At 41.2% G+C, this 26333-nt stretch overlaps 1 protein-coding gene across 2 annotated transcripts in view; it reads right to left on the minus strand.

Moving 5' to 3' along the window:
- The window catches only part of LOC124148006 (fibroblast growth factor receptor 1-like), an 81801-nt gene that overhangs the window by 7974 nt on the left and 47494 nt on the right, over window positions 1-26333 (minus strand). Inside the window, exons 3-14 of one of the 2 annotated variants that reach the window (XM_046518926.2) lie at window positions 23892-24179; window positions 18147-18440; window positions 15577-15681; window positions 11586-11648; window positions 7378-7466; window positions 5650-5760; window positions 5024-5189; window positions 3434-3544; window positions 2412-2620; window positions 1821-1934; window positions 847-958; window positions 136-232 (exon numbers count right to left, since the gene is read on the minus strand). In XM_046518926.2, coding sequence (XP_046374882.1) covers window positions 136-232; window positions 847-958; window positions 1821-1934; window positions 2412-2620; window positions 3434-3544; window positions 5024-5189; window positions 5650-5760; window positions 7378-7466; window positions 11586-11648; window positions 15577-15681; window positions 18147-18440; window positions 23892-24179 — 1759 coding nt within the window. The remainder of the gene's footprint in view (window positions 1-135; window positions 233-846; window positions 959-1820; window positions 1935-2411; window positions 2621-3433; window positions 3545-5023; window positions 5190-5649; window positions 5761-7377; window positions 7467-11585; window positions 11649-15576; window positions 15682-18146; window positions 18441-23891; window positions 24180-26333) is intronic. The other variant, XM_046518927.2, reaches the window with a different exon arrangement.

The raw sequence follows: 26333 nt of genomic DNA on the forward strand, positions 1-26333 counted from the left end.
GTAACCCTGGACACTCAGCCCTGAATAAAACCATGAACACTTCTCCCTGAATGTAAACCTGAACACTTCTCCCTGTATACTTCTTTTCGAATGTAACCCTGAACACTTCCCCTGAATGTAACCCTGGACACTTACAGGTGGGGGCTGCAGTGTTGGGGCTGGGGCATCCTGTACCCGGACTGCACCCTCTCCAGCACTTCCTGGGGCCCCATGGCCGGGTACGGGGTCATCCCTGAAACATGCACACAATCACGTACAGCCACAGAAATCATCTTATTATCCTCCACTCATTACTTTTGATAGAGATCACCACATATTCTGTAAAAATATCCACTTGAGAATCAGTTTTGAGTTTCACGGAAAGACACAAATATCTCTATCAAAAGGGTAGCAGTGTATTGTGAATATGCTTGAAGATGCTACTGCAAGACCTTCCACTCCTTCCACAAAGACCACATGTGCAGCAGAGTGGAGGCAGCCATTGCCCCCTTGGAAGGCCTCTTGACAACAGCCAAGAAACCATCTTGCACAGCACTGCATGTTTAGAGAGTAGAAGGAAGGCAGACAATGAAAAAGATGGGAAGAACATCATTCACGATGAATGCGTTAATGGACTATTGTGACAAATCAAAGAAATGGTCGAAATTGTTTATTCAAAACGTGATACCAAATAGCATAATTTTGCACTGATTTTGGGTAACCAATCAATCACCAGATGGACTGTTAATTAAAGTTTAATAAAATTGTTGCATGACAATAAATCAAGTGCAAAAAGCTATTTGAATGTGTTTAATAAGACAAACTTACCATCAAGCGATCCATACATTTTGTTTATATGCCACTTACCAAAATGTAGGATTTCCCACAAAACTATTCCATATGCCCACACGTCTGTCTTGATGCTGAACACTTTCTCCGCCAGACACTCCGGGGCCAGCCACCTCACAGGGGACGATGACTGAAAACAAAATGTTTGTTTGAAATATTCCATCTAATATGACAGCGGTCTGTAATAATTGTGTCTGGACCAGAAATTCAGTGATTGATATCATGAGCAATGGCCTACAATGTTCAGGAGGTAAGGCTTGTGACTTGGTGTCAGCGTGTCATTTTACACTGGTTGATGTGAGAAGGTGAGTCAGAATATCAATCTCTGGACTGTCTGGTCCAGATTGACGTCACATAGCTGGAATATTGCTGAGTGAGCATAACAACAAACTAGGGCTGGGACGGCTAACTCAGGTACTCGGGTCAGGTAGGTCTACCCAAGTCTACCCAAACCCATGGTTAGTCATGTGATATATTGTTTAATGCGAAAAATTATCTGGAACTCCATGGTTACACTACAATATTAGTCACTTATGTTTGCATTTCTTTCTGACTATGCACACATTCCTTCTGACTTTTGTATGTTTGAATAAAGATAAAACTTCAGTCAACTTCAGTCAACTTCAGTGTATACATGACCAGATCGTTTTATACGTGGACACCTAAATAGATTTGTCCAGGGCTAAGGTCAAACTAGCGTGTTCCCAATCAGACTTTTTGAACCTATCTTTTGTGACCTACAGCGGGTACCCGGGTAGGGTCGGGAAATAGTGGGGTGGGTACCCACGTAGTAAATTTGGACTAGCATGGGTATAGCACTGTCAAAGGATCCTGGCATGTCTAAGGGAAGTAACCCAGTGAGCACCTTGGACGACCTGGCCATCTGTGAGCCTACACTACTGAAGGACAAGGCATGAGTTCACTACACACAGTGTGACCTGAACTTCCTATTCTCTGTGTCCACTGTTTCTGACTTGGATTACAGTACCCACCAATTCATATATATTCCTTTCTGCCACCTCCTGGGGAAATCCGAAGCCGGAGAGTTTACAGATGCCTCCCTTCCCAACCAGCACACGGGCAGTCTTCAGGCGGTAGTAGATCAGCTGCACACACAAAACATGCCGAGTTACAACAGCAATCACACCTAGTCTTGGGTCTGTTAGTCCTAAAATCTAGTAATTAGGTCCAAGTCAGGTCAGTAAGTCTAGTCTCAGGTCAGTAAGTCTCAGGTCAGTACGTCTCAGGTCAGTAATCTCAGGTCAGTACGTCTCAGGTAAGCAAGTCAAGTCTCAGGTCAGTAAGTCAAGTCTCAGGTCAGGAAGTCAAGTCTCAGGTAAGCAAGTCAAGTCTCAGGTCAGTAAGTCAAGTCTCAGGTCAGTAAGTCAAGTCTCAGGTAAGCAAGTCAAGTCTCAGGTCAGTAAGTCAAGTCTCAGGTCAGTAAATCTCAGGTCAGTATGTCTCAGGTAAGCAAGTCAAGTCTCAGGTAAGCAAGTCGAGTCTCAGGTCAGTAAGTCTCAGGTCAGTAAGGCCTCCAGTTTATATCTAGGGGTCATGAAAACATTCAGTGACGGCCAGCCTACCTTGAACCTTTGAAGATGGTCCAGGCCGCTGGCTATCTGGGCCGCAAGGGCCAGGAGTTTGTGGGGGTCAAGGGTCTGGTTCTGCAGCCGGACTGCCTGGTTCTCATTGCTGTGGTTGATGACCACCTCCTGTTGCCCGGGGCGATGTTTCTGTAGGAATGCCAGTAAGCTCCCCTCCGACGTGTACTCTAGCATCACCAGCCAGGGCTCTGTGGGAACACGCCAACACGTTAACATCATGGCACCGACTGAAGCCTTTTTTAATAAGTTGGTTCATGGATATCATTTTTCAAAACTTAGGGTCGGTGGATTGAAATCAACATAAAAGTACACAAGAACAAGCCACACACACATAATTTCTCAAAAAACGTTGGATCGTTGGTCAAAATAAAAATATAATTAGAAACTTTTTTTCTCAGCAATCCTAATTTTTAGTGTTGAGTAAAGTAATACAAATAATATTGGTAAGCTTGAGATAAACATGCACATAAACTTGATATATAAATGATGATGGTGATGATGATGATGATGATGATGATGTGTACTGCCATATTCACATGCCCAGAATTAATTTGCTCTAAGCGCTATGTTCAGTAAAACTGATAAAATAAGAGTACATGTCCATGAAATACAAAACCATCCATCCCTATATTTTATTGACAATAAACCTAAACAAATTAGACCACACCCACCAACAGACTACTGTTTCCTGATTGGCAGATAATAGATTGAGTGGGGCTTTCATTGCATTATTGTACTGAACACGATATCACTGATTTTGTACTGTTGTCAGTAGGGTTCTGTGTTAATGATTAAATAAGCAGTCAGTTAAGCTATCATTGTTATATTTACCCTGGTATATGTCACAGTATTGACTTCAAGATGTTTTGCGTTTATTGAGCTATAAACGTTAAAAATGGTATGCACTCCACACAGCTCAAAAAACAAAAACAAACTGAAGTCAATTCTTAAAACTTAGTTCCAAGACCAGTTTTATTTGTGCATGGTTGAGCATGACTCACCGTTGGTGGTGTAGCTGCCGATGAGGCGGATGATGTTGATGTGGGCTGGCAGCATCTTCATCACCTCCAGCTCGGACACAAACAGCCGACGCTCATTTTCTGTCGACTCAGCTGAAACAAACAGGACCCACATGACCTTATTAAATAATGTGTCAAGGAAGTGGCACCTTAACTGGAAATGCACGTGTCAAGCACCACAATCGGCCATTTCATATCTAGAGGGAGGGAAAGGAGTTTGGCTTCAAAGCAAATTAATCCATGAAGTAGATAAATGATTTCAATCTTTTGGTGGGGGGTAAAACTTGCTGGACACGCTATCCAGCCAACACTCACTGTTTTAGAATAGAAAATATCTTTTACGATATTTTCTGGAACAGAATAAAAAGTGTTGGGTCCCTTATTCAATTTGGATGATTCAACTCAAACAGCATTTCAGGTTGTCGTGTTGACTGACTGACTGATGTGGGTCATGGAGAATATTTTCTGAAAGTGTTTCCATATCATAAGTATCATATGTTAGGAACAAAAATGTATTATGTGAGCCTTTGGCGATATATTTTTACAATACTGAAACACACAAAGATAATAATCTCTAATATGTCTTTCTAAAAATGTTCTATGCTTGAAATGTTTTTCACTTAATATAGTAACTTTAGAAACTGCATATGAGTGAGTGAATATGGTTTTTTGCCACTTTGAGCAATATTCTAGCAATATCACGCTGGATGAAATGAGCTTCACACATTGTACCCATGTGGGGAATGGATCCCAGGTTGTTGGCGTGACAAGTGAACACTTTTACCACAAGACTACCCCACTGTTCCAGACCATGTATGAATACAATGTTTGAGTGACCTGCGCCCCATTCATCATATAGTGCCAAATGATGAGCTGTCAGGTTTGTCCACAGACACATTGTGACACATTGGGAAACCCCGATTTAAACTCTTTGGCAAAATCACACAACTTCTCAATCAAACAGACAATGCATCTATGAAAGAAGCTTAAAAGTAGTTCCTGCCAGGTGATCTCATTTGCATACTTATCGGATCGTGATACCAATTTTATTGGATAGGTTTATTGAGCTGATATCACTGTCCATTTCATGATGAAATCATGTATTCGATAGTCTATACATGCTGCACACCCATGAAGATCTGAGTTAAATTAGCAGCAACTCATGCTTGACATAAAAGGAGCTTTGGCATGTCGTAAGAGGCAACTAACCGGTGGTCAAGCTCAGTAACTTGGTTGATGCATGTCATCGTATATGAATTTCTCCTGATGTCAATCACTGGATTGTCTGGTCTAGTGTGGACCAGACAATCCTGTGACTGACACTGTGGGCACCAAGTCATGTCTTTGGGGTACGGTGACATGCCATCAACCAGCCAAACCACCTGACAAAATTGTCGGCTCTTGCGATCAGCATAGGTTGCAGGGGACCAATTCCACCCTGGAATCCCAACTGGAGACACTTGGATTCAACACACAAGCAAATCTATGACAATGTAGAGTCAAGGGTATTAAAATAAAATGGAGATTTAATACCCTTGATAATTGAGGATGATACCCATATTTCTCACTTACAGATGAGCTTCTTGATAGCGACTCGCATGATGTCGTTAGTGCCGGGCTGTTTGCGCATCCTGCCCTTCCACACCTCCACATACGACCCCTTCCCGATCTGCTCCACAAGGCGGATGTCTCGCCGGGGAATTTCCCACGACATCCGCAGCTTAGAGTACTCTGACGGCTGGTGGAAAAAATCATAAAAAGTCGTTACTCTTTTATATTAGGAGGGACTGATAGGGAGGTGGTTAGAAGGGTGGATTGAAAGGGAGGTGGTTAGAAGGATGGATTGATGGGGTGGTTGTTAGAAGAATGGATTGAAAGGGAGGTAGTTAGGATGGATTGATGGGGAGGTGGTTAGAAGGATGGATGGATGGGGAGGTAGTTAGAAGGATGGATTAATGGGGAGGTGGTTAGAAGGGTGGATTGATGGGGAGGTGGCTAGAAGGATGAATGGATGGGGAGGTGGTTAGAAGGGTGGATTGATGGGGAGGTGGTTAGAAGAATGGATTGATAGGGAGGTAGTTAGAAGGATGGATTGATGGGGAGGTTGTTAGAAGGATGGATGGATGGGGAGGTGGTTAGAAGAATGGATTGATGGGGAGGTGGTTAGAAGAATGGATTGATAGGGAGGTTCTGCTCACCATGTACTCGGGCTGGTGTTGGAGACTCTCGTCAAGAAGCTCCACTTCCTGGTCATCCAGCATCTCATCATGGCCGCGCGATATCTTCTCTCGCATCTTACGCTCACGTTTCTGCATGAAAATCACTTGTGAATTATACAGTTTTCAGAAATGTGACTTAGAGCAAAACAAGTGCACCAGGTGCACAGTCAAGTAATGTGACGGAACATTTCGTGTCATCCTCCCATTCTTTCCATCCAGCCAAACTCATCATTCATCTTTCTATCTATCCACCCACCAACAAATCTAGTGTTCTTTCCATCCATTCATCCACCTATTCTAACCATGCATCCACCCATTCAACCATCTTATCCTATCCACCATCAACACACCCACCCAACCATCTTACCATCCCATCCACCATCAACAAACCCACCCATCTTACCATGAACCCTTCTTAGCATAAACCCAACAATCTCACCATCCCATCCACCATCAACAAACCCACACATCCTTCTTACCATGAACCCTTCTTAGCATAAACCCAACAATCTCACCATCCCAACCACCATCAACAAACCAACCCTTCTTACCATTAACCCTTCTTAGCATAAACCCAACAATCTCACCATCCCATCCACCATCAACAAACCCACACATCCTTCTAACCATGAACCCAACAATCTCACCATCCCATCCACCATCAACAAACCCACCCATCCTTCTTACCATGAACCCAACAATCTCACCATCCCATCCACCATCAACAAACCCACACATCCTTCTAACCATAAACCCAACAATCTCACCATCCCAACCACCATCAACAAACCAACCCTTCTTACCATGAACCCTTCTTACCATGAACCCTTCTTAGCATAAACCCAACAATCTCACCATCCCATCCACCATCAACAAACCCACACATCCTTCTTACCATGAACCCAACAATCTCACCATCCCATCCACCATCAACAAACCCACACATCCTTCTAACCATGAACCCAACAATCTCACCATCCCATCCACCGTCAACAAACCCACCCATCCTTCTTACCATGAACCCAACAATCTCACCATCCCATCCACCATCAACACACCCACCCACCCTTCTTACCATGAACCCAACAATCTCACCATCCCATCCACCATCAACAAACCCACCCATCCTCCTAACCATGAACCCAACAATCTCACCATCCCATCCACCATCAACACACCCACCCATCCTTCTTACCATGAACCCAACAATCTTACCATCCAATCCATCAATACTCCCACCCATCCTTCTTACCTTCCACCATCCTTCTTACCATCCAGGGGCGGTCGGGTAGCCTAGTGGTTAAAGCGTTCGCTCGTCACGCAGAAGACCCGGGTTCGATTCCCGACATTGGTACAATGTGTGAAGCCCATTTCTGGTGTCCCCCGCCGTGATATTGCTGGAATATTGCTAAAAGCAGTGTAAAACCATACTCACTCACTCACTCACTCTTACCATCCATTGATCCTTCTTACCCTACACCAATCCACCTCCTCACATCCATCTACCATCCTTCTTACCCTGCACCCATTGACCTCCTTGTTACCTTCCATCCATTCCCCCGCCCCCCCCCTCCCCAATTCATCCTTCTTCTCAGCAATGCAACCACCATCCCGTTCAATGCCTTAAGTGGCCCATATATCAAATCCACCTTCCCATCAATCCCTCCATTCACCCGCCCATCCATCCATCCATTTCCCTACCCTCACCTTCATCCTCATGGCAAGGGCAACAAAGACTATGATGAGGAGGATGGCAAGACCAGCACTGATGAGGGCGCCGATGGCGTATGGAGAGACTGAAACAGCAATATTCATATAACCCTTTTCTCACAAATTCCATCACAACAGTGTATTACAATACATAACTCGACTCCGAATATAATTTCAACCCTTCTCAGGAGAGGGTGAATCTTTCAATACTACCGCTGAACAAACTTAAGAAAAATCAGTGCGAGTACAGTGCTTAAGTACCGTAGGTATTCGTCATGAAACAAAAGAATCCACTTCCGTTTGTTTGTTTGTTTGTTGTTCAACTCAGGACTGAGCAATATTCCAGCTATATGATGGCGGTCTGTAACTAATCGAGTCTGGACCAGACAATCCAGTGATTGATGTCATGAGCATCCATCCACTTAATTGGGATACGATGACATGCATCAACCAAGCCAGCAAGCCTGACCAGCTGATCCTGTGAGCCACCTCTCACGATACCATGGCCACTTGTTACAGAAAGCATGGGTTGTTGAAGACCTAATCTAACAGGGATCTTCACTGGTGTTTCCATTGGTGACGTGACCCGTGAAGATTCTGGGGTAGAATAGGTGTTCAGCAACCCATGCTTGCCGTAAAAGGTGACTTGGTTGATGCATGTCATCGATCCCATTTGCGTGGATTGATGCTCATGATATCAATCACTGTATTGTCTGGTCCAGACTCGATTATTTACAGACCACCGTCATATAGCTGGAATATTGCTGAGTGCGGCGTTAAACAACAAAACAACCAACAAACAAACTATTGGTGACGTGGAATGGGGTTTAACGTCATGTTCAAGATAATTGCACTCATATAGTTACATGCCTGCACACACATTTGTGTGTGTGTGATTGTGTTTGTGTTTGTGTGTGTGTGTGTCCAGAACAATGTCACTCTAATAGTGCTAGCCCACAGTTTAACATGAATACCCCACTCAGACACAAGAAACTGACTCTGAGCTGATCAGTCACTGTATCATCCCCTTCAATGCCGAGCATCAGGCAGGGTAATGACAAGTACCATCTTTTAACATCCTTTGGTATGATACGGCCGGTGATCGAACCACCGACCTTCCGCTCTCCGGGAAGGTGCTCTATACATTAGACCACTTCCACTGACCAGGGGACTGTGGTAGAGTGTGACGAGGTGCACATAAGAGGTCATGACTTTGACCATGCACTGTTGCAGCATCTTCCTGAGGCAAGGGTGTTAACTGACTATAAAAGTCCAGTTTCCATCCTTGCTAACCTAGGCTGGAATTTCTGGGCTCGATCGTAGTGCAACCAGTGGTTATTATGAGTTATCTCGCTTCTTTGGCCCTCCTACTGACCAATCAGATTCCATCTCACACATCACTTGCATTTGCTTCAAACAAAATGATAGCGCCCAGTCAAGACAATTTGATTGATATTCAAAATCTATATTGCGATAAAATGGGTCTTACTTCGTTAACTGAGCACCTTCAATAAAAACATGAAAAGATCTGAAAAATATCTCTTCATGCCGATTTGGCGGAACACATGCTTTGCAAATCCTGCAATCAACCAAAATCAGCACAACAGTTCACGAACAAGATGTTGACCAGATTTTGATTGGACTGGTTAGTCCAGCCAAAAAATGACTCTACAATCCCAGCCTGGTTGGGCAAGGGTGGAAACTGGACTCTACAGTCAGCTAACTCCCTTTCCTCAGGAAGATGGTGTAGGAGATGACCAAACCAACCCTGATCATGCAGGTTCTATTCTCAGGTTCTGATGTTTCTTAAGTTAGTTCAGCAGTTGGTCAAGGAATACACCACACCTTGTTTTATGGATAACAATTTCCTTATTCTTATTCATAAAAACAGTTTCATGTATTCATGTTCGACTTCTAAAGGCCTCTTGAAAACTGGACTTGGGCCATAAAAAAAATAACAAAAGCACATCACATGAGTTGAATATGATGGAAAAAATGGAAGTTAAACTCTGGTAAAGTAACATATGTCTAATGACTACAACTATATGCATGCTTGAATTGTTTGTGGGTATTGAGCTATGGAAGTGAAAACAGGAACAGGTCAAATTCGACAAAGCGACAAAGCTTTCATGAAACAGAGGTGAGGTTGAAAGGCATGCAATTTTCATTTTTTGTCAATTTATCTGTTAAACCAAACTTTCAAAACTTTCAGAACAGTCCTTTGATCCCTGAACATATGTCAGACAAAATATTGAATTGTTTAGGGAAAAAATTATTTTACTCGTAATTCGAAGGAACACATGTGGAATCTCTTTTGTTTCAATTGTAGTTTTTCTGAATATCAAAATCACTTTAGAAAAGTATCATTTTGCAATTTGATTTAATTTTTATTTCCTGTGTATTTGGAAAATAAAATACAAACAAGTGATAAAAATAAACAGCCCTTGATTTAAAAACACAAACAGGAACACCAGTCTCGGGTTATCTGAATGCTACTTCCTTTTTCTCTGAAGACTGGAAATTTTGATCATAATCTTTTATGATATTTGTGATTTTAAACATAAACATTACATAACTATACGATACAATGACAAAATTTACTTCCTGAAATATGTACAAGAACCAACAATTCTTACACCCCATGCTCCAATGTTTCTTCCTCAACAACTTGAATAACTTCCAAATTAAATGCAGAAATTAAACTTCAAAATAGAAAATAAATTCACTGTTACACTGTCTAATTTCATTGGAAACAATCTAAACGCTACATAATTTAATAAATAACTTAATAATCAGAACTTGAATCATGAACACCTTTGGCAAAGAAACACAGCATTGATAAGGGGAGATAATTACAAAATATCGTGAGTTATATCCCTTGGATCACCGTATCTCCAGTTCCTAACAGCGATAGCCTTTTTGTTGACCTCTCTATATTATTGCTTGCCATTGTGATAAGCGACCACAACTATGCATAGTATTGAATTCAAAACCGACTGACCGTTATGTTTACAATCAAGTTAAGAATAAAGAAGGAATAGGCAGGGACCAAGCTTTTACTTCAACACTTGGTGTTTGACTGTACCATTGTTAGATTTTTAATTGTCCTCAGCACAAGTTATGGTAGCCATGGATTGTTGAATTGTTAAAGTCTGGTACAACACTTGCTGTCTGTTTGCCAGGCTTTAGTAGAGATAAACATTTGAATAGTTCCAGGTTAGGGTGACTACTGTCGTCTATTTATCTGTATTGGTGGTCTGTTGTGCTCTAACCAGCCAATAAACACAAATGTGAAATAGTTTTAGGGTGGCCCTGTGGGAGTTCAGCAGCCTAGATACGGAGGGTGTAGTCAGATTCGGCGATATAGTTCATAGCATGTCATCATATTAAAATTTGGATTCAAACCTCTTTACCAAAGTACGATGAAGTATATGAAGCGTTAGTTCAGTGGTCCAGGGGGTTCTGAGGAGACAATATTTTCAGGCTGACGGATGCCACACTAGAGAGCTCACATGACTTCTTGTAAGGTGAGCTAAAAATGTATGCCTCCTTTTTTGGATTAAGCAGCAGCTGGAATAAGTGCTTGATGGCTACCTTTAGTTATGTGGTGATATCAGGGCTTTATGGTTTCAGGGAAGACTATAGAGATGCTGACATCTGACGGACGACCATGATTTAAGCTCACTTGACGGAAAGTCAGGTGAGCTAATAACCAGTGACATAACACAGTGTACTCATTGTCATGAATAAAATAAAGGTTCCAACACCAAGGCATGCCGTGACTAATAAAACCAAGGCAAAGTTTGTTGTAAGCCCAGACTTTTTTATTGGTTTACAAATTTGTTTGAAAAAAAAGTATTGTTGAAAGGTGTCACAAAAGTCAAAAAGAATTTTTTTTCAAATGTTTCTATGTGATAACTGTGTTTGCCAATCAGGGAAAGTGAAAGGTGTCACTAAAGTAAAAACAGAATTTTTTCAAATGTTTCTATTTGAAGTCTGTGTAGGCCCATCAGGGTAACACATTGTACATCTACACACATCAATATATTTATTACTAGGCATCAGCAGAACAAAAACACGTTTTTCAGATCTTTTCCCCATTTGGTGTAGGAAAATCTGTAAACCAATTAAAAAAAATTTCGCCCAACAAATATGTGGAGGAACTAAAGAGGAACGTAAATTCAACAAAAGGAAAGCAAACTTACAAATAGAGCGAAACCTGCGTGAGTGGTGAGGGAAGCCCTCCCGCTCTATGTAAGTCACATTAGCTGGAAGAAGGAGTTGTGCAGAAGCATTAGATAAAGAAGGAATCAGAAGGAATCAACAGAAGTCATAAACAAAACATACAATTCAAATTTCAGACCAATGAACACTCAGAATACAATAGTCAATACCTTTTGTGCAACACACGGGTTCATTTCATCTCTTGATGTAATGTAGACATTTGTTACCATGACAACGCATGTCGGCCATTTGCATTCCTGGTTATGGAGAAGCGCAGTGCACACACACCAGTCAAGTACAGATCTAGTATAGACTATGGGTCTGTGTATGGCAAACCAGGTCATCATATAGAGACTCAATCACTTGATGACAGACCCATTAAGATTACCGTATTTGCCATAATAAGTGCCCTAGGCCTATAACATACACAACAGGTCTTGTTTTCTTAAACTGAACAGTTGTAAACAAACTTAGTTCAATTGTTTAATGAAACTATACCTTTCTCCATAATAGCTACTCGTCTATTATATCCCCTTCTCCAAGGAGATAACTCCACAATAAAATTACATCACAATTGTATGCTTTGTTGGCCATTGGGATGTCATCTGTTACCGTGACATCACAATCAAATTACATCACTAAACTCTCTGCCACTGTAGCTGGAGTTTTAAACTGTTATCAACTCATCTTGATATATTTGGTATGAAAAGAAATTGTGAGACTCTAGAAATATACTGATATACAATATTATTTTTAACGTTAAACATTATAGGGCACAATACAAACAATTTGTTTAACTTTGACCTTTATCGTTAGGGGAATATGTTTGCAAAGATATTTGTAAATCACCACAAAGAAAAAAGGTGAGTGAGTTGGGTATGTCGGCTTTATATACACAGTGTGGGAGAGCCCCGTGTGACTCAGGTTTGGACATATTACACGTCAAATAATATTGCAAATAATATCTTTACTCTTTAAAATATAAATATTATTACTTGGTATAAAGACACATAACTGCAATCACAACTTACATACAGCCACATAGAATAACACTTTGACATATAAAAACATTAAACTCAAATCTAAATCCATCCTCAAAATATCAATATTTGAAAAACTGTTACCATGGTTACAAGGAGAAAACATAATATTACATAAAGAACTATACAGTGTGGGATTGTGAATAGCTTATGGAAACACATGAATTCAACTAACTTCATGACATGCAATTTTATAGAAAAAACTGAAAAATACACATTATTTTTAAGATAATGGAGGGTTGATTTTTTTAAACCAGCCTAATGTTGGAAGTGTCTATCATATCCAAGTCACACAACACTCCAAAGATACATAAAACTGTTGTGGATCTCTGTGCTAACACTTTCATGTGCTGTCAATATATACTCACCACCAAAAGGAACATGAATACATACATGTTGGTTAATATGTGAAGAATTATTCATATTCAAGAGATATTAGATACACAAACCAACATACTGTTATGTTGCGTGACCAGACGCTCATGAACGCATCCCATGTGACGTCGTAGCTCCTTGACTCAAGATTCACCATTTGTCTCGTGCAGGATTAACGTGTAAAGTTTGGAAATCATGTGCAGGCTATCGTGACAAGAATAAAGATACACTTCTATGGTTCGCGTTTCTGTGGGCGGTGAGTATATAATGTTTTTTCAAAACATTATCGTATATATTTTTTGTTAATTATTTATTCTTATTGCGTGTCACTGTGCCCCAATGACATGGATCATTGCTCATGATTTCAGTCACTGGTTTATTTGGCATAGACTTGGTTATTTACATGCCCTGGTGATAAAGATAGAGTATTGCTGAATGCGGCAATAAACAATATTCAATCACTTATGCATCAGTTGTGGGTACAAAATATGGAGGAGCTACAGGCCCATATAATTGTATGATGTTTTGTACACTGCCTAGGGCCACTTACAGGCAGAATGTAATGTGTTTTAAGGATAACTGTAGTCTTCCATAGATAATGTGTTTCAAGGGTAATAGTCTTACATTGATAATTTTAAGGGTAGTTGTTACATATATATTTTTAAAATGATATCATACATTTATATACCACACTTACCCAGGTACTAGTATCTGCTCAAATACGTTTTTTATTAGTTCCCGAACCAGTGAATCCGTTTGCTATCTAGTTATCATTCTCAACTCCCTGGGGACTATACAATAGTCTTACACTCATAATGTGTAGTAGTGCAGAGTTGCATCTCTTTGGCATGCCAGGCACTTATAATTGTAACTTCAAATGCCGGTCCACCACAATTATGTTTCTAGGTTTGTCATCACCATACCAATACTCACGGGTTCACCAAGTGGTCAAAGTCTGAGACCTGCATCACTTTGGGCTGCACATCCTCCCACTTTAGTCTAACATCCATAATGTGTCTTAAGGGCAATAGTCTGCCATCCATAATGTGTCTTTAGGGCAATAGTCTACATACATAATGTATCTTAAGGGCAATAGTCTACATACATAATGTATCTTAAGGGCAATAGTCTAACATACAAATTGTGCCTTAAGGGCAATAGTCTAACATACATAATGTATCTTAAGGGTAATAGTCTAACATCCATAATGTGTCTTAAGGGTAATAGTCTAACATACATAATGTGTCTTAAGGGTAATAGTCCTACATCCATAATGTGTTGTAAGGGTAATAGTCTAACATCCATAATGTGTCTTAAGGGTAATAGTCTATCATACATTATGTGTCTTAAGGGTAATAGTCTTACATCCATAATGTGTCAATGCTGAATGTAAATTTTGGATTCCGCAATATTCCAGCTAAATGTGTCTTAAGGGCAATAGTCTAACATACATAATGTGTCTTAAGGGCAATGGTCTAACATAAATAATGTATCTTAAGGGTAATAGTCTAACATACATAATGTGTCTTAAGGGTAATAGTCTAACATACATAATGTGTCTTAAGGGCAATAGTCTAACATACATAATGTGTCTTAAGGGCAATGGTCTAACATAAATAATGTATCTTAAGGGTAATAGTCTAACATACATAATGTGTCTTAAGGGCAATAGTCTAACATACATAATGTGTCTTAAGGGCAATGGTCTAACATAAATAATGTATCTTAAGGGTAATAGTCTAACATACATAATGTGTCTTAAGGGTAATAGTCTAACATACATAATGTTTCTTAAGGGTAATAGTCTTACATCCATAATGTGTTTTAAGGGTAATAGTCTAACATACATAATGTGTCTTAAGGGTAATAGTCTTACATCCATAATGTGTCTTAAGGGTAATAGTCTATCATACATTATGTGTCTTAAGGGTAATAGTCTTACATCCATAATGTGTCAATTGCTGAATGTAAATTTTGGATTCCGCAATATTCCAGCTGTATCACAGCGGGCGCTTACTATCCAATAAAATATCAAAATTATTTCTAAACATAAAGAAACATGCAGATGACAAAAGATAGCTCAAACAAATATAATCAAGCAAGCTTGGTGAAAAAATAACTATCCAAATACATAATCCTGGATAAAAATATTTTCATTTAAAAGAGGTCTTCATAAAAATATATTTAAAGGACAAAAAATGCTTTGATAGTGATACCTAAAATTGATCTCTTTCAAGATATTGTGCCAAGATTGTTCAGGTTTATTTCCATCAATGCTTTGATTCCGAAACCATAAAAAGAGCAAAAAAGCTTTTAATAAATCTTCCATAATGTTTAACAGTGGAACATGCAGATAATTACAGCCAAAAGAAAGTTCAGCTGCCATTGGATAGGGTTGCAAAGTTAAAAGCATTCAAGGCTCGGTTTGAAAGAGCTCAAATGGATTTTAAAATCAATGCTTGACGGGTCGAAGGAAATGATTTCCACTGGAAATTTGCCCAGGAAAATTGATTCGTCAAATTAACACGATTTAACGCCACATAAAGCTATCTCTTACTTTGTAAAGGTGACCTGTGATCTACAATCTTTGATATCTCCCGCTCGTCATGTTTGGCAATGGTGTATGCAGCGTTTTCACCTCCTTGGGCAAGGGCAGCACTTTCTGGAATGTCAATGTTATCAATAGCATCATCACAACTGGTTATATCATCATCATCATCATCGTCATCACCACCATGGGCAAGGGCAGCACTTTCTGGAATTATGTTATCAAAAGCATCATCACAACTGGCTATATCATCATCATCATCATCATCATCATCATCATCACCACCATGGGCAAGGGGAGCACCTTCTGGAATTATGTTATCAAAAGCATCATCACAACTGGCTATATCATCATCATCATCATCATCATCATCACCACCATGGGCAAGGGGAGCACCTTCTGGAATTATGTTATCAAAAGCATCATCACAACTGGCTATATCATCATCATCATCATCATCATCATCATCATCATCACCACCATGGGCAAGGGGAGCACCTTCTGGAATTATGTTATCAAAAGCATCATCACAACTGGCTATATCATCATCATCATCATCATCATCACCACCACCATGGGCAAGGGCAGCACTTTCTGGAATTATGTTATCAAAAGCATCATCACAACTGGCTATATCATCATCTTCACATATCAGGCAATATGCATGAACTTAAATCATTACACCTGATATCATCCTTCAAATGCAAACATCATAATCATCATCAGACATCAGACAAAATACTAACGATAAAGACGTTGCCTTGACATCATGATCATTATAGTAACCCCACTTTTCACAAAATCACCCAAACTTTATTACATTTTCATAGAAAATGGCCAAGTAAAGGCCTTAAGAAGTTTCAGCTTTGAGTATGTTTGAAGTGAAAAGGTCAAATGAAGGTCAGAATCGAAAATATCGCAAAAAAATGGAACGTTAATGTTGAGCCCCACTATGATCTACGCAGGTACCAAATTTCATTACATCCTGAACTAATATGGCTGAGTAATGGCCACAAATAGGTTTTTCAATATGGCTGCTGTGGCGGACACATTGAAAATTGGACTAGAAGCTCCTCAACAAGTTGGGGTGTTGTCATTGGTGGACCCAGGTATGTGAAGTTTTAGCTTTACTGGTTTCTGAGGTACTCGAGATGTTCACGATGCACAACCAGGCCACGTGTCCAAGAGTATCAGTTCCTGTAGGAAAAACCGTTGCTTTGTACTTTCTATGGGAATTATTCCCATGGAACAGTTTTCACAATGGAAAAATTGTCCATGACCAGGGACCTTGTCCCCCCCCCCACCACCACCATTTCTTGATGTGTTTTAGGTCCGGTATGTCTTCCCTAACCCTATAAACCCTAATGCTGATAAATAAATGACACCTGAATACACATATCAAGGCTGTAGTTAACATTTTATGACAGGGGGCAAATAAGATTATTCATTTTTTATTCAAGTTAACGTTCACAAGGAAAAATATTTTTTATAAAAACACCCCGGCTGGCTACGGCATTGCATATTGATTTCTTTGATTCACTGAGAAGTTGTTCCACATGCATATATAAATATGCTCACTGTCACTGGTCGAGATACATTTGGACCCGCAATATTTGTTCTGGATGGAACTAACACCATGTGGAACAGGTCATCGCTGACACCCACACAAACCTCACTTGACAATGGGTCAGGTGAGCTAAGTATTTCGAGAGACAGACAGACATCGTGCAGTCACTAACTCCTTTAGGTCTTGCATAAGGAAAGTAAAACTTTTATCAAGCCTTGTCGCACTGGTCTAATAAACAACTTTTTACTCATTTCCTATTTCCTGATCTGAGAGTGATCTTTGGCTAACACCACTTTGTACAGTATTCCAGTCATATCGCGGCATGTGAGCTTAATGTGGGTGGAAAGCCTGAAGTGATGCAGGTCTTGGACCTTGACCACAATGGTGAAACCCATGAGCATGGGTATTGTGCTGACAAACCTAGAAACATAATATGGGCAAACAAGGATTCAAGTGCACCATCGTGAAGAAATTGACTACAAGACCTTTCCCTTCCTGTATTATATTAGTATAAGATACATATAGCTGTCACCCGTGAAGATCCAGGGTAGAATAGGTCTTCAGCAACCCATGCTTGCCGTTAAAGGCGACTATGCTTGTCGTAAGAGGCGACTAATAGGATCGGGTGGTCAGGCTCACTGATGTGGTTGATGCTTGTCATCGACCCCAATTGCGTGGATCGATGCTCATGATGTCAATCACTGGATTGTCTGGTTATGACTTGATTATTTACAGACTGCCATCATATAGCTGGAATATTGCTAAGTGCAGCGTTAAACAACAAAAAAACAAAATAAACATATAGCTGTTACTAAAATGAGCCTAGAGTTCTATGTACCTTTGATTTTAAAAATATGAAAAAAAAATTCTTGGAGGGGCAATTAGAAGTACAAAGTAAGGATAGTATATATATGGATGAACAAGTATTGTAATTAAGTAGTGGTTCATCCATAAAAAAAACAGTAACGGTGGAAAAAAAAAGAGTCTTGGTTCATAATTGGATTTTTCTTACCATCTATAGTAACATTGATATCCAGACTGTCATTATATGAGATGCCATCTATATCGTTGACTGCTGCACATCTGTAGGTTCCCTGGTCGCGAGGCTTGAAGTGGTTGATGTTGTAGAAGGAGTTGCTGGAGAGGCGGACAAAGCCTGTGATGTTGTCACGGGGGGCGAAGGACCAGGAGTAGTGGGGGGAGGGGTAGCCTTTGGCCAGGCAGTGCAGCTCCACGGCCGCTCCCAGCTTGTACACGCTGGTTGTCACATGGGGCAGCGACCATACCTGCGACACCTTCACCGGCACTGCAAATAAAAGTCAAATAACAGCCTTAGAAATGTGAATTTTAATGACTAATTGAGAGGACTATTGGGAACTGATTTCATGAATAATATTTGGAAAAGCACAAGAAGGGTAAATTAAAGAGAGAATGTTTTACCAGCTGGTCAACTAGTGTTGAAAAGAACTGGCTTTCAAAGTATCTCACCAGCTTACTACATGCAGGTACATGCAGCCTCAGAAATTCATTTTGCTTACGATTAGTCCAAAACCTTATTTCACTTGTTCTCAGAGTTTGTAGCTAGTCCTTCTTAAACAAGACAGAAATATTTAGTATTTTTACATTTTCAGTCAGTAACAACAAGCACCATCTCTTAACATCTTTTGGTACGATGCAGCTGGGGATCAAACCCCCGACCTTCCATTCTCCGCGCGGACACTCTTCCACTAGACCAGGGAGGCAGTCACATGAACTTTGAAGGGTGGAAGAGGTATGATAGTGAATGTCCCCAGTGAGTTGATTCATGTACCAAGTCATGGTTGATTGGGTTTATATCCGACTTTGTGTCACAGTCTGCTGCCAGTTCCCTCTCTAAGTCTTGACCTTGTACTTTAAGCGAGACTGAGGCAGGACATGTTTGCCCTTTGGGGAACATCTGGTTTCATTACACAATTTCAGTGATCTATTCACATATTGTTTTAACACTATTCTGCCTTATAACATCCTCTCTGTTTTGGCAGAAAGTAGAGACTGATTATTCACTGGCAGCTAGGGCATTCTCACCCTCTGAATGCACATCTGGTTTCATCACTGATTTTCAGTGATCCATTCACATATTTTTTGCATCACTATTTTGCCTTTCGTGCCCAATCTGTTCTCACAGATATTATTCTCTGGCATTGACGTTTCTCACTCTCTGTAACTGGGGTAATCCTCTACTGTAAGATTCAGACACAAACTACATCCGCAGCAGCTGCTGGACAAATCAGTGTCAGAATGACCTCTATTCTATTCAATGGGACTGCCAATTTGCCGGAGTGAAGGCCTTCCTTGAAGTACTTGTGTCATGGTAGCTGTATTTATCCTTTGATTTCGGCTGTACAAGAACTGTCCAACACCTACAGCGGTGGATTCCTTTTGTGAACAGCATGTCCTATTTACATTTATAGCACACCACAGATTGAATGACAAGATGTGAACATAAACTTCGAAACACCACACTGGCTTTATGGCATGCCAAACCAGTCAAGACGGTGAAGTATAAGTGAATTGCGGACTTAAAATGTACAGCCAACTCATCTAAACACATTCCAAAGTTTTAAACTATACTGAACAACAAAGGTTCCTGACATTGAATAAGATTTAATGCAAAGTTATGTTTTTTACCAAATCTGAAACAATTTCGGATTGCAACAGACAAAAGACTCCTGTAAGTGTTCAAATGGTTTAATTTGCCATGCTGACTTCAGAAAATGTGTGATTTCATAAAAAACATGAACATGCCAAAATGTCAATTTACAAATCAATAGCGTGTGTGTCCACCTCTGGTTGCGATGCAAAACACATCTTCGTCTCATGGAATGGACCAGGCATCGCACAAAGTCCTGTGGGATATCTGCTGGAGCATGTTTCGAAGTTCCTTGAGTGTCAGTGGAACAAGTGGTTGATGTCGAAGGCGCTGATCCATCTCATCCCACATGTGCTCGATTGGTGAGAGATCAGGGGAGCGAGCCGGCCAGGGGATGACATTCACATTGTTTTGTTGAAGAGAATCCTGAACAAGTCGAGCAATATGAGGCCAGGCGTTGTCATGTTGAAAGGTAATGCCTGGGCCATGACGACGCAAAATGTTAGAACAACAGGGTCGATGATCTCGTCGTGGCAGCGCTGTCCATTGAGATTTCCCTCTACCACTATCAAAGGGGTCCTCTGTCTTGCTGTTATCCCATCCCATACCATAACGCTGCCGCCCCCAAACCGATGTTCTTCCATGACCAAATGATTGACGTAACTTTCACCTCGACGTTGGTACAATTGAATCCGTCCATCGCTGTGGCTGAGGTGAAAACGAGACTTGTCAGTGAATAGAACTTGTCCCCACTGCATGGCCAGCCGGGTGTCCAGCATAGACGCTGTCTGCACCACTGTAGACGTGCTTGTCACTGGTTTCCTGTTAAAATGGGACAACTGGCGGGTCTTCTGGCGACAATCCCTGCACATCTGAGGCGACGACGTATGGTTTGTGAAGATATTCGTCAAAGGCCAGGGATGCTTCTTGCAGTCACTACTGCTGGCTGGAATCGATTTCTTAGGTGTGTTGTTCAAATCCAGTTGTCTTGTCGATTATTGGTTACGCTTGGCCTGCCACTCTGAGGATGGTCTCTGACTGCATTCGTCTGTTGCCAACGTTGCCATAAACACCAAATGGTGTTTCTGTGGACGTTAAATTGTCTTGCAACATCACGTTGACTCGATCCTGCTTCAAGCATACCAATGGCTTGCAGACGCTCATTTTGGGACAGGCGTGGCATTTCGTAATGTTGAATAATTGCGTAATTTTGTTGTTTTTCTGAGTGGTTGTTGTCAGCACGATGCTAAACAATGCGTATGGAATTGCACATGTTTTTATACCCATTCTTGGGGAGTGAAATGCATGGGGCTTGCATAAAAGTCAACTTTTGCATTGAATGCATGCTTTTCTGTAGCAGTTGCATTTTTGTGACTTGATTCCATACATGTACTACAATATTAAAAACCAAACTTTACTTGTTTGAAAAATACACTAAAATATTGGTGTAACGGGAACTTTTGTTGTTGAGTATATTTAATTAACATTTCTACAAGTACCGGATCAAATACAGACATCATGTCTTGAAGCAGCCCTTGGTATACTCTGTTTGGATCATGGACCTTGAAGCAGCCCTGAGTATACTCTATTTTGATCATGGACCTTGTACTTGAAGCAGCCCTGGGTATACTCTATTTGGATCATGGACCTTGAAGCAGCCCTGAGTATATTCTTCTTTCCCAAGTAGCTGGCAACCATTATCGACAGAATCCTTGAAGAGACGGTGGCAAGCCTGAGAGTGATTCCTTGTAATTTGGTAGAGCCAGACAATGACTTCCGTATCCGTCACTATGTGCATGATGTAACCTAATCCTAGCAGACTGGGGGGCATCTCAATCAGAGTCAGAGCCACCAGGGTTCAGAGGGTTCACTGGATGAGTGAGTGAGTGAGTGAGTGAGTGAGTGAGTGAGTGAGTGAGTGAGTGAGTGAGTGAGTGAGTGAGTGAGTTTGGTTTTACGCCGCTTTTAGCAATATTCCAGCAAAAACACGGTGGGGGACACCAGAAATGGGCTTCACACATTGTACCCATGTCAGGATTCGAACCCGGGTCTTCGGCGTGACGAGCTACCGCTTTAACCACTAGGCTACCTGACCGCCCCTCACTGGATGGGAGGGACATCACAATCATGGTTATACCTTCACATAAGTTCTCTGGATGGGAGGGACATCACAATCATAGTTATACCTTCACATAAGTTCTCTGGATGGGAGGGACATCACAATCATGGTTATACCTTCACATAAGTTCTCTGGATGGGTGGGACATCACAATCATAGTTATACCTTCACATAAGTTCTCTGGATGGGAGGGACATCACAATCATAGTTATACCTTCACATAAGTTCTCTGGATGGGAGGGACATCACAATCATGGTTATACCTTCACATAAGTTCTCTGGATGGGAGGGACATCACAATCATGGTTATACCTTCACATAAGTTCTCTGGATGGGAGGGACATCACAATCATGGTTATACCTTTACATAAGTTCTCTGGATGGGAGGGACATCACAATCATGGTTATACCTTCACATAAGTTCTCTGGATGGGAGGGACATCACAATCATGGTTATACCTTCACATAAGTTCTCTGGATGGGAGGGACATCACAATCATAGTTATACCTTCACATAAGTTCATTAGAAAACAAGGATATACTGGGGCACTTCAAAATTAATCCAAATGCTTCAGAATGTGAATTTGGTTCAAAGCAGCTTAGAGAAGTATTTCCTGATATGGATTGTTAAGCTGATAGGATTACATAGTCAATATGTGCACGGCATGCAACTAAGTCCATGCCTTCAATATTTGAAGAGACTGTATATTAACCATGTCCTGTGCATCACCGTGTTCTGACAAAGACTAAAGGCTGGACTGTGTGTCATCATGTGTCAAAAGATTTTCAGTTTACACTTTTCCCATCTTCCCATTTGAAACACTTAATGATGTTTTTACAAACGACTGTTCTCAGCAAAGAGGAACTAGCATTTTCTATTACTGATGCATGCAAATGACAATTTGTTCCTGCCAACAGGGGTGGTGGGGTAGCCTAGTGGTTAAAGCATTCGCTCATCATGCTGAAGAGCCATGTGTGGTTCCCCAAAATGGGTACATTGCCGTGAAATGGCTGGAATATTTCTAAAAGTGGCATGAAACGTCACTCACTGACATTCTCCTGTCAACATTTGGTTTGAAACCACACATTCTTGATTTGGAGAGAAAATAAAGAAAATATATTTCAACAAACATCCACAGGAAAATCCTTAATTAGAATTGACATACATGTGGAGACGGTTGCCAGAAACTCCTAAAGATTGTAAAAATAATATAACAAACATTTAGAGAGGTCATAAAAAGTGGACAGAACTTTGACAGCCCAGAAAAACAATTTTTCGGAGGTCTTCACATTTTGTACACATTGTCCACTCCCCATCCTTTTGGGAGGGTCACAACAACATGACAAGAACTTACAGAGGTCATGTGTTTGGTCAAGTCATGTCGCTGGTCATCACCATCACGAGAGAGGCTCTCATATGGTCCACTCCTCATCAATTCTAAAACTGATGCTTACTATTATTGTGGCACGCAGTCCTGTGAACAACACGAAGGTTGGCCCTGGTTAGTCCTTCTCTCACTCAACACACCACTCACAGTTCATGTCAAATCCCAGCCATCCGTAAACACACTGCTTCCTCTCTAATTTTCCAATCTCCCCCTGAGCTTCCGCTCACGCATGCGCACACGTAGTCAAGTTCAGAGGTCACTTCCAGTACGCTCGAACTTAAATATACCACACAATGTGGTTAGGACTGTCATAGTATCATTTGGCTCCTGACAGTTTCTAGGGCTTCGGTTCTGCCCACACTGAAGCAAATGTGGCATCTCCTTAGACAAGTGACTTTTGTTTGAAATGTGCCTCTGTTCACCCACTCTGGATACCCGGTCGGATGAGATGGTATTGTGGCTTTCAACCTTCTAATGCCCAACTGCAGCTTGTGTTGTATACTCCCCAGGGAGTTGAGAAAGAAAATGCACACTGATCCATTGACCAGGGTAAAAAAGCATGCTTCAATGAATGGACTATGGTGCATTAGAAATATCCATTTATTATTGTTATTGACTCACCGTATATCTTCATGGCAGGCAGGGCTTGACACACCACATTCAGCAAGTTCTGGGGGTAGGCGACGTGGCAGTTGTAGATGTGGCCATTCATGTCGCTGTTTGCCACCATCCGGAGACTTGCTCGCATGCTAGTGGCATTCTGCAACGTCTTCGTTGAGTTTAAATCTTGGTCGCCATGTTTCCAGTAGAGGAGCGGAGCCTTGGCTCCGGCAAAGGTCACAGAGCAGTCCAGGGTGATGTTCTGCTTGTATTGGGTTTCGGGGTTTTCATTTCGACATGATGGCATCTCTGGAACACAGGAAATATGTTACATGGTAACACTATACAATACTGACCATTAAATATTTTGTGGGGCCCAGGATATTATGTTTCAGTCCCTAGTTCACTTTTCGACAAGTTTGATTTTATGATGCTTTTAGCAATCTTCCAGCAATACCAATTAAGGTGGGGGGACACCAGAAATGGGCTTCACACATTTTACCCATGTGGGGTCTTCGGTGTGATAAGCAAATGCTTTAACCACAAGGCTACCCCACCCCTTCTCTAAAAGAATGGAACAAATTTCCAAAACATATTATTCAGGACAGCTAGTGACCCATCTCTGTTATCAGGAAATTACATATCTCCAGTCTGGTGCAATTAGGAAATACCCCCACTTTTGGATCATTGCCATTATCCCAAGGCAAACCCCCGAATACCAAATGGTCAGTCCCTTTGTCAAAAGTCTGCCCAGAGAATGGAGGTCAGTGGTTCAATTCCCTGCTGGCCTTATTGTCAGGTCTGGGGTATTTGCTTCATCTTGATAGCTGAGGACATTGGCGAGATGTCACTTTTCAAGCAAGACATGAAGAGGCTAAGCTTAGGTCTCAGAGACAATCTGATTTCTTTTCACAAGTTTTCAAATGTTTGCCAAATATTTATGCTGGAAAGCTGACAGAATGAGTTGGATTTATTGCTGCTGTTTTTCAGTCTGTCATGGTGTGTAAACGTTGTATGTGTAGGAAGGCCTACAGTAGGAAAGTGATACATTATAAGGATGAAAATCTGGGATTTGCCCTGGGCAATGGATCCTGGTTCAACCTTGGAACAACACTCTGTACAGCACAAAACTGCACCTTAGGTCAATGGGTTCAATTCCCAATACAGGTACAATGTACACTCACTCACTCACTCACTCACTCACTCACTCACTCACTCACTCACCCAACCATCCATCCATCCACACAGCCACCTGCTCACACGTACACGTACACACACACACACACACACTCACTCATGCATTCAACCACAGAAAACCAACACACACAAGTGCCTGCTCACTCACACCCACTCAATCCCCACCCACTCACTCACTCACTCACCCAACCATTCACTCACTCCACAAAAAGCTGACATCCATGAAACATTGCTCCTAACAAACAAGATGTATAAACCTCAGTGCTCTTTTCACAAATAGCTTGTGCAATGAATAGTAAAAAGCACCCATTATCATAAATAGCAGATAACAAGAACCGGACGATGAACTTTAACTTTCTTTGATGTTGGCGGATCCCAATGAACATGCACTCTATCTCCCACATCAACAGAATCGATTTCCCATCAACTGTGCAACACTGAGGTACGCCAACAGACAACAAATGCATCTTCCATACACTCTTCGGACGGTCCACTGAAGGTACAGTGTAACCGTAACTGAGGAATAATTCCTATTCCATTTGTTTCGTGAAGTGCTCATCTACATCCCGCCTCCTGTGATGTCTCCATCTGCCTCAGTTGTTCCCTCCCGCTGGTCTTCCCTTGAGAGACACCATAGCTGGGATCATCCGTGCAAAGTAGCAGAACAAGTTAACAAAAGACAGAAGGACAGATGGACGAACAGACAGATGGACAGACAGATTGGCAGAAAGAAAGACAGATGAACAGACAGATAGATGGACAGACAAACAGATAGATTGGCAGAAAGAAAGACAGATGGACAGACAGACAGACAAACAGATAGATAGATTGGCAGAAAGAAAGACAGATGGACAGACAGACAAACAGATAGTTAGATTGGCAGAAAGAAAGACAGATGGACAGACAGAGAGATGGACAGACAGATAGATTGGCAGAAAGAAAGACTGATGGACAGAGACAACTTGGCAGAAAGAAAGACATACGAACAGACAGCCAAACAGATAGATGGACAAACAGATGACAGACAGAAGGACAATTAAAATAACTGAAATCTATGATCAATGGCCAGAAAAGGTCAAGGTACCCTTATTAAACTGATTCCAAAGTTCCAGCAGTAACAAACTGTGGTAAAATCTGCACCATTTCCAGGTTCATGAACGGTTGCCAGGATCACATGGCAACTGTCCTTTACTAACTCTGGGAACATGGCAACATTTCACTAAAAACTCAAAATGACAACTCTGTATTAATAATTACACTTCATCT

The sequence above is a fragment of the Haliotis rufescens genome, unplaced genomic scaffold, assembly GCF_023055435.1.
Source record: "Haliotis rufescens isolate VD_foot unplaced genomic scaffold, xgHalRufe1.0.p SCAF_18, whole genome shotgun sequence".
Classification (NCBI taxonomy): Eukaryota; Metazoa; Mollusca; class Gastropoda; order Lepetellida; family Haliotidae; genus Haliotis; species Haliotis rufescens.